This window comes from Mus pahari, chromosome 2 (assembly GCF_900095145.1).
Source record: "Mus pahari chromosome 2, PAHARI_EIJ_v1.1, whole genome shotgun sequence".
In the NCBI taxonomy this organism is placed as follows: domain Eukaryota; kingdom Metazoa; phylum Chordata; class Mammalia; order Rodentia; family Muridae; genus Mus; species Mus pahari.
In genome coordinates this window covers 101,151,264-101,159,742 of record NC_034591.1, presented here as the reverse complement: position 1 = coordinate 101,159,742, position 8,479 = coordinate 101,151,264, and the positions used below count along the sequence as shown (strand labels likewise).

General features: G+C 52.6%; 1 protein-coding gene across 16 annotated transcripts in view; it reads right to left on the bottom strand.

Annotated features, from left to right (window-relative positions):
* Dysf (dysferlin) overlaps positions 1 to 8,479 on the bottom strand; it is a 202,984-nt gene that overhangs the window by 73,000 nt on the left and 121,505 nt on the right. For all 16 annotated transcript variants that reach the window (XM_021191881.2, XM_029535482.1, XM_021191876.2 and 13 more), the window contains 3 exons: positions 7,593 to 7,686; positions 7,029 to 7,106; positions 187 to 368 (listed from right to left, as the gene is read on the bottom strand). In XM_021191881.2, the coding sequence (XP_021047540.1) occupies positions 187 to 368; positions 7,029 to 7,106; positions 7,593 to 7,686 (354 nt within the window). The remainder of the gene's footprint in view (positions 1 to 186; positions 369 to 7,028; positions 7,107 to 7,592; positions 7,687 to 8,479) is intronic.

Below are 8,479 nucleotides of genomic sequence, written 5' to 3'. Positions count from 1 at the left end.
CCCCGCCTCTCTCTTTGATTAGCCATGTCTTCCAAGGGTCATGGGACACGGGCCAGCCATCTACTTTCACCTCTTCTATAATCATTTCATTGAGCAGTCAGGGAGAAGGCCACAGGTGCAAGGCTTGGGGACCCAACACTCACAGCATAGCTTTCCCCAGGGTCCTGGGGAGGTGAGCATACTCACATAGGTGTCGTGGTCATACAGCTCCACCACAATGCAGGGTGGATGTTCGGCGACACTGGCTGGCTCACCAAAGATCTCGATCTCATAGAAGATGAGGGTTTGATCCCAGGTGGGGTTCAGGGTGTTCTTCTCCACCACTGTCTTCTGGCTTTGATGCAAGAAGGAGACGATGGCGTAGGGATCTGGGTAGGGCAGGTGAGGAAGGAGGCAAGATTCAGCTGTGGTGGCTCAGGAGTTCCACAGCCACAAAGCATGGTTGTGGCCATCATTCTGGAATAATAACATGCAGGCCAGATGCCACTTCTGAAGCTGGCCATGTGGGGACAGAGGTAGCCTGAAACTTGAAACCTTTCCTTTCCCATTCCTACCTGGCCACCTGGGTAAGGTGTACCAGAGAAAGTGGGTTCCTGGGAAGCCCTTTCATTTATCCAACAAGCCATTCCAGAGGCCTTCTGCACAACACACTAGGGACTGGGGACACAACTGGAGCAAAACATAGAATACCTTCCCAAACCAACGACAATTTAAATGAGAACATGGAAGGATAAATACAAAGGGCAGGGAGTATGTTCGAGGTAGATCTGGATTCTTGGAGGAGGGAGGAGGGCAAAGGTGTGGAGTTTAGGATCCCCAAGACATCATCAGTCGGCCAGGAGCAGTTTCTTCAGCAGTTCACCCCAGTTGCCACACGGTGAACAGACAGGAGACACACACGTGATAGTGTGAACCAGTTATGAGGCAACGACACTGTCGTAGGTGGATACAGAGTCTGGAACTGCCCAGCATGCACAGTGTGAGCTCCTTGTTGGCCCAGAATTCCCGAGCAGTCTGCCAGCCCCAACGGCCCAGGATCCAGCCGGTTATTTTCTCTGCCTTGTCCTAGGGCAAGTTGGTATGGTTGGAGCAGATTCTAGAATGGTGGCCCTCAAATGGGCAGGTACCGTGGAATCACCTAGAATGTTTTCACAGTTCTCTTGCACATGTGATATGGTAGAATTGGGTAGGGTCCTTGTCTTGCTAGCAAGTCCCAGGCAACATTGTGAGAAACCAGCATGAGGACTATGCGATGTGTGAGCACTAGGAAAGGGGCAAAGGGCTTGAGGGTATCAGTTTAGGGGTAGGGCCCTGTTCGTTGCTTAGGGCATATGAACAGAAAGCGTGAGATGGATGTCTGAGAAGAACCCTAACACAGCTGAAAACTTCAGCCCCAGTCCTATCCAAAATGTCAAGCCCCCAGGCCAGACAGCCCCAACACCTCCGTTAACTTCCCATGTGACAAAGAGAGCTCCAGCAGCCTCAAAAGGCTCAGAACTGTCCAAACAATCCCATGCCAGGGTGGGGAGACTGGGATCTGGGCCAGGCTTTCTGGCCATAAGGAAACCAAGAGACAAACCAAAACCTCTGCACAGGAGGTGACGAGGGGGGGTGGCGGGGGCTGGTACCGAGTGACTATAGATGATACAGGAAGGTGAGGTGAGACTTGGGCTTCCACTTAGGGTAGACAGCAAGGTCCGACACTGTGACTGCCTCTCAGGAGCCGGCTGTAAGGGCAAAGGTATCTAGACCACAGTCAGAAGCACTAAAGCACCTGTGGCAGAACCACACTGGCTTAGCCGATGGGCACTGAACCTGAGCTCAGCCTGCTAGCTCAGGAACCGAGGGGCAGTAGAGGAATCGCGGAGGGCATCCCCTGGGATACTGGCTTTGAACCTGACTCTGTGGTTGAAAGAGGGCAATGGGATGTCCTTAGCGGAGAGAGAGACTTCCCCGGGGGAGTGCCTCCCTGGCACAGGACTCCCACACCCACACACAGGTCCTGGCAGGCTGGCCCCAAGCCCTCTTCCTTCTGCCCCTGGCAAGGCCTGGCGGCGTCTGTGCGTTTAATGAAACCGTCTGGCTGTGATACCATCAGCTCTAAGCTCGGCAGAGAACCTCTCCCAGTTCCAGTAAGGGAAGGAGGGCGCGTTCCGATAAATAAAACCATATTAGAGAGCCGGCGAAAAGGCCTCTTTTGTTCCCACCCCCCACCCCCCTATGCTTCCCAACGCTTTATTTTTATAAGCGTGCGGGCCCCAGACCGACCACGTTTACACAAAGGTCACAATTGCACATTGTAGCGGCCATGCACGTTGTATTGCTGTTGGCAGCACCCCCCACGCCGGCCTCTGAGCAGGCTGGCTCTCTCGGCAGCTCCAGCAGCTCAGGCAATGAGCTCAGCGCTGGGGGGTGGGGGGGACAGACAGGGGGCAGCTCACAAACAAAACTCACCCAGACCCACACACATGCACCCCACCCACCCATGGGAGGGACAAGGACAACAAAGGCATTGTAAAGAACAGGCCTGGGGGCCTTGGGCCTCAGACACTGGGCTACTGTGTGCCCAGGGCCCAGCCTTCATTACCTGCCCCTCCCCCACATCTCCCCATTCCCACCCCTGCAAAAGACAGAAGCAGCAGCAAGGTGGCCAGATGGACTCACAGATACATCCTCTGTCGGGAGGTAGGGTCAGAGGGAAAGAGCCAGGTCCCCATGTTCATAGTCCAGCTAGCCTGAGGGCTTCAGGACCCAAAAGCCACTGCAAACCCCCCCCCCATGGGGGACATGTTTGAACAGATCTCTCTGAGGACCACGTGCTGCCTTTGAAAGGCTCCAGACATAGGCCACTTGAGAGTACCGCTGACTTCCCTCACAGGAACCTGTCACCAAGCCCCAAAAGGGACAGTTTTTTTTGTATGAGTCCTGCTGGTCAGACCTTGAGGCAGTTGGCACTTGCATCCCATCAACCAGCCAGAGTTCCAGAGCAGAGGACGTGAGTGATGGATGGCAGTACCCCTCTGCCAGAGAGGATGCTGCATCTAGAACACTAGCCTGAGATCCCAGGTGGCTAGAGTTGGCCTGAGTCCTAGTCAGGTACCCCATAGGAAAGGAAGGTGGATGCACCCCAAAAATCAAGATGATGCCAGTTCAATTTTGCCATAGCAATATTGCTACTACAAAATCAGGAAGGACAGGTGTGACAGTGCCTGCCTGTGACCCTGGTACCAGGGTACTGCAGACAGAAGAATTGGCAGTTCAGGGTCATCTTTAGCTACATAGTGAGTTCCAGCCTGGGCAACAGGAATCCCTATCACAAAATAAAGTGAAATTTAAAAAGAGAATTAAAAATGTTTAAAATTATAGAACTCAGTGTAGGTAAACAGTGGGTCGAGTGAGTGTTTTTTCTTATTGGAGCTATGCAGTGACCCTTCAGAAAGCAACTGGGCAAGATGCACTGAAAACATAAAACTGTAACCTTCTCCTCACATCCCTGAGCATCAACCAAGTTAGCCAAAGACGTCACGACAGTGGCTCTGGTGACACACCCCTCATTCAGTAGTCAGGTACTGACTGGCTACTACACGGTAGGAATAGGTAGGGTTGCTCAGTGCCCAGAACGCAGACGAAGGAGACTCCAACCAAGCTTTTGAATGCGACTCCTGGGTGAGGACGGTCATGACCCATGTCAAGAAACAAAGTGACAAAGTTTAAGCAGGGAACATTGAAGAGGGTGGGTCAGTATCACCTGGCTACATCCAGTCAGCTTCCCACAGATGCCAGCCGTGCACGGGGAAAGCAGCTGACCTGGGTGACAGAGAGCTGCAGTAGGAGGGATGGTGGGGCAGATAGCAAAGGGGCCTGGGCTGGTGCCGAGAAATCTGGCTTGAGTCCCTCGTGCTCCCCAGTTCTTGGGAAGGCCTTGAGGAATGTTGAAACAGGTTAGACAGCTCCTCCCTACGCCCTCCCCGGCAGCAGGCAGCTAGCTCCACTGTGCATTGTAAAGCCCGGATCCTTTTCCCAGTCTCTTTCCCAGGAACCCTTTCTAAGTGAAGCGTTTCACGAGCCTCCAATGCAGTCTGGAAAAGCCCTTCCCGTGCCTGTCGGGTAGATGCCTTGCCTCCCCACCCCACCAGAACGAAGAGCCTGGCTTAGAAGAGGGAAGGCAAAAACATCATCCAGACATCACAAGTCCAAGAGCAGGGAGTCCCTAATCCAAATCCAGGGGTCCTTATGGCACGGGTGAGCTGAGGTTCCACAGACCCCACTGTGACCTACCCTAACAGGAACGTCTCTCAGAACCACATCATTTCAGCTTCACGGGCCAGCAGAGAGATGTGGGACTTCATAAGTAGATCCCTCAGCTCATAGGTCACTACAGCATGTAGCATCTGACCACTTCTTGAACTGGGTTAGCCAAGGACTACACCTTTGATCCCACTGAACTGTGAAGTCCTCAAAGACTATATAATAAACATATCTGGGCTCCCAAAATGTTGTTAAGACAACCTTTCGCAAAGACCCTCTGTATGGAGTAGCAGTTGTCGGCAGAGCCATGGCTCCGTCCAACACAGAAGTTCTCAGTGGAGACGGGGCAAAGCAGACAGCATCTATCCATCGATAGCATTGGTGTGTACACAGAACCAGGAACATGTGGGCTTGGACTGTGTTGGGAGATGGCATGATGCTGTCACTTTAAAGGGTGATGAAATCTGGCCAGATGGAGCCAGGAACAGAGCTGATGGCAGGTGATGTCTCGGTCCTTTGGAGTCAAAGCTTTCAGCTCATAGCAAAGCATGTAGCAGTATCAGAGAAATCAACGGGGATTGGATGCATCTTATATGCTCTCTGTCTGATCTCTCCTGCACACACACACACACACACACACAACTCAGGCACACACCGCAAACACCTCCCAAGTGTCTAGAGAGCAGATGTGGCCACAAGGGCAAGCCCCACTGAGGGACAGTCCTTACTCAAGCTGTTCTGAATAGCAACAGCCCACCAGTGCCTCCTCCAAACTCCACGTCCACAGGCTATCGGTGGGGACATGGTGGGAAGCGGAAGTTTGCAAGGCCCTGGATAGCACGAGGCAGCTGGAAGATGCTCTCAGCAGAAGCAGTCACAGCTGGACCCTACCCTGGCCTCAGACATTCTGCCTTCAAACACCAGTTTCCTCCGGAATGCCAGCCAGAGGCTGGGCATAGCATTGAGCAGCCGGCCGTCTCAAGGTCAGTTCCCGGGGAGAAATCGCTTTGGTTTAGGGTTTGGGAGTGAAAATAAACACTTCGAGTTTTATAGGTTCCCCCGTGCTGGCTGCTGTTTTCCTTTCCAGCTGCTGCTCAATCGGGCCTTTCATTCAGAAGCCCGTGGCCTCTGAGGAAGCCCTGGGCAGCACCCTCAAAGCTCAAGGGACGTTTATCTGGGTGGAAAGTATGACGTCTCCCAGACCAGCGCCTGCTGAGCCACTGCATGATCCACATGCTGGGCTCTGGTTCCCTGGGCTACCATCCTGGGATGGGAGGACCTGCCCTTCAGAGTCCTTAACCAGCTCAGTTCATAGAGGACAACCGGCCTTCCACCCTCACCCACAAACCCCTACTAAAAGGAAAAAGGCTAGGCTGGAAATAAGCCCATGTCAGAATCCTAGACACGGCCACTGTAGATGTCTAACTGCCCCCATCCTGTCAATGTCATTGTACAGAGGGTTGTCAGGACCTGGCCCCAAAGCCCAGAAGGGAAGTAGTCCAGCCATGGTGCTTAGCTGAGCAGGGCTGGAGAACAGGTCATTGGGAGCACAGAAACCTGGATGTGAACTGCATCTTCCAGGGAGAAAGTGAAGGTGTGGAAGGATGGGCACCAGCACATGGCTACAAGCAATGCAGCCACTCTGTGACCAGAAGGCCACTCTCAGGAAACCCAATCCTTTGAAGCCACACAGGTAGGTTCTTGCAGAGGAACAACCTGGACTTATTTCCCAACTGAATCACCTATTTCAACTACAGCGATTAGCAGAGCCCACCTGAGTCTGCATGTCTTTACCTATAAAAGAAGGGAGTTAGGACACCTAGCCGTCAGTATCTGCCTAGGCACACGTCCCAAGACGCTCCGTAAATGTCTTTTCTCTCAATGTGCAGTACTGAAGGCTCATAACAGGGAAACAAGGCACCTCCCTGAGTGAGCTCCCAGATGATGGAGAGATTACAGAAGACAAACCACAACTGAGTGCCACAGTGGATACGGGCTCAGAGAAATGTACTAGAGCGTCAAGCGCCGGGGACAGAGTGATCAGCGCAGCTTAGGGGAATCAAAGGACATGTGATCTGGGTCTGAGGAAGAAATGCATTCCAGGCTGAGAGAACATGAAATGCACATACAGGGACCTTGCAATTGTGGATCAAAGCTGGTGGGGGCAGGGCTCCTGGGTAAAAGGTACAGAGATGGCACAGTCACCACATCTCAAAGGCTTGTCGGACAAGGGCAAATATGGCAGATTCATCTGTCAGGATCTATGCTTCAACACAAGAGAGCGAGAAGTCCAGTTATGCTTTGGGCAGTGTGGAAGGAAGCAAGGAGAGCAGGGAACCAAGAAAGGGCAGGGCCAATACACTGCTGAAGCCAAAGTGTGTAGGGCTGTGTAGTGAAGTCTTCCATACAAGACCCCAGGCCAGGCAGGCATCCCAAGAGCTAAGTCTAGGAGTAGCAAGGCCTGGGAGCTGGGTCTAAGATGGGTCTTGGAGGGGAGGGGCTTAAGAAAGCTGGGTCTTCACAGAGTGACCTGAACAGAGAGGGGACATCACTAGCGATCCCACAAAGAATGACCTCGGGGAAGGAAAGGACAGTCAGCCAAGCCAAATCCTGCTACAATCTCATATGAGGAACAGCTGCCCTGAGACCAGGACACGTGGGGACCTGGAAACGGTATCCAGCACTCACAGAAGAAGATCCACTCAAGGATCCTGCTAGAGGCTGCAAACACTCCCCACCCTCCCACTGGGAGTCCTGGGTCCTCTCCTTCTCCCACCTACCAGAGAAGGAGTCCTTGTCCATGGCTGGCAGGTCTCGGGCCTGGTACAGGTAGCAGCGCAGATGGTAGCGGTTCCCATCTTCACTCAGGGGGAAACAGAGATGTCATGTGATGAATTGGGTTGCTAAGGGCTGGAGCTACAGGAAGAGGAGGGTCTGCCCCAGGAAGGGCAGCAGACTCTTGCTGAATATAGAAAGGACAACAGCCATCATGCAGAGTGAGCCTCTTTTGGTTAGGAAGACAGATCCTAGCTCGGAGGCAACAGTTTGCATCCTTTGAGGCTACCCAGTCCCAGGGAGATAGACAGGGAAGGAGGGAGGGCAAGACCAAACTCATGGTTACAGGAACTTGAATGCACACATCTCATCTCTAACACACAGATATGAATGCCCACATAAATGTGAGCACACATACCAAAAAAACCCAACTGGTTTGAAAGCACACACTGCTAGTTCTCTAGAACCTTAACACACATGCACAAGCACACACACACTTACTCCTGACTATGGAACTCCACTCCAAGTATGAGGTCATGCATACACAGATGCCACCGAACGTCACTTACAGTCAAAGATACAGGAGATTGTGGGTCTGTTAACGCCAAAGCTCAGGGTAGAAACAGACATGGAATCTTCGCTCTTGTCATCCACCATGCCGCCCTGGAGACACAAAGCTCATCAGGAAACAATAGAAAACTGACCCTGGATCCCTGCTCCCAGCAAACCCTGATGTTAGTCCTCCTTCTCTGGACATACCCCACTTCAAGCCAGAACCAGCTATGGATCTGAATTCTTCAGAGGCTCTTATACTTGAGGGGCAGGGGCCTTCTGCTCAGACCCAGTGATCTGTCCCATCTCTCCCACTTGATACCAAGGCTTGCTGCCCTTAACCCAGGCCTGGGATTCAGGCAGGCCATGGTCCCCATAGCTGCCCTTACCAGTCCTTAGAACAAGGTCTTCCCCTCTCCTGTCCTTGCAAAGGGACCAAGCTACACATGCAGGAGGGACATGCTCCTCTGCTGTGCACCAAGGGCCTGCTGCAGCTGCATGGACCTCGGCTCCCACACAGGGCTCACCTCTGCAGACAGGAGAGGGGTCCAGTAGTGCCCCTCAACATCCTTTGGCCACAGTCTCAACACAGCTCTGGAACTGGACCACTTGAGTTCTGATGCTGCCTGTCATTAGCTGTCCCTGTGACTTCAGACAAGTTATTTAACTTCTCTGAATCATTTTTTGTATATTAGAGATAATCATACCGTATCCAGCTCAGAAAGTTGCTGTGCCTATTAAAGATAGATGAGCAGTTCTTAGGAAACTGCCTGGCACACAGTACAATCCCAGGCTTAAGGAAATAAGGCACAGGGATAGGGCTGAGGGGATGGATCTCAGTGACTGTGCACCTCTCTCTCTCTCTCTCTCTCTCTCTCTCTCTCTCTCTCTCTCTCTCTCTCTC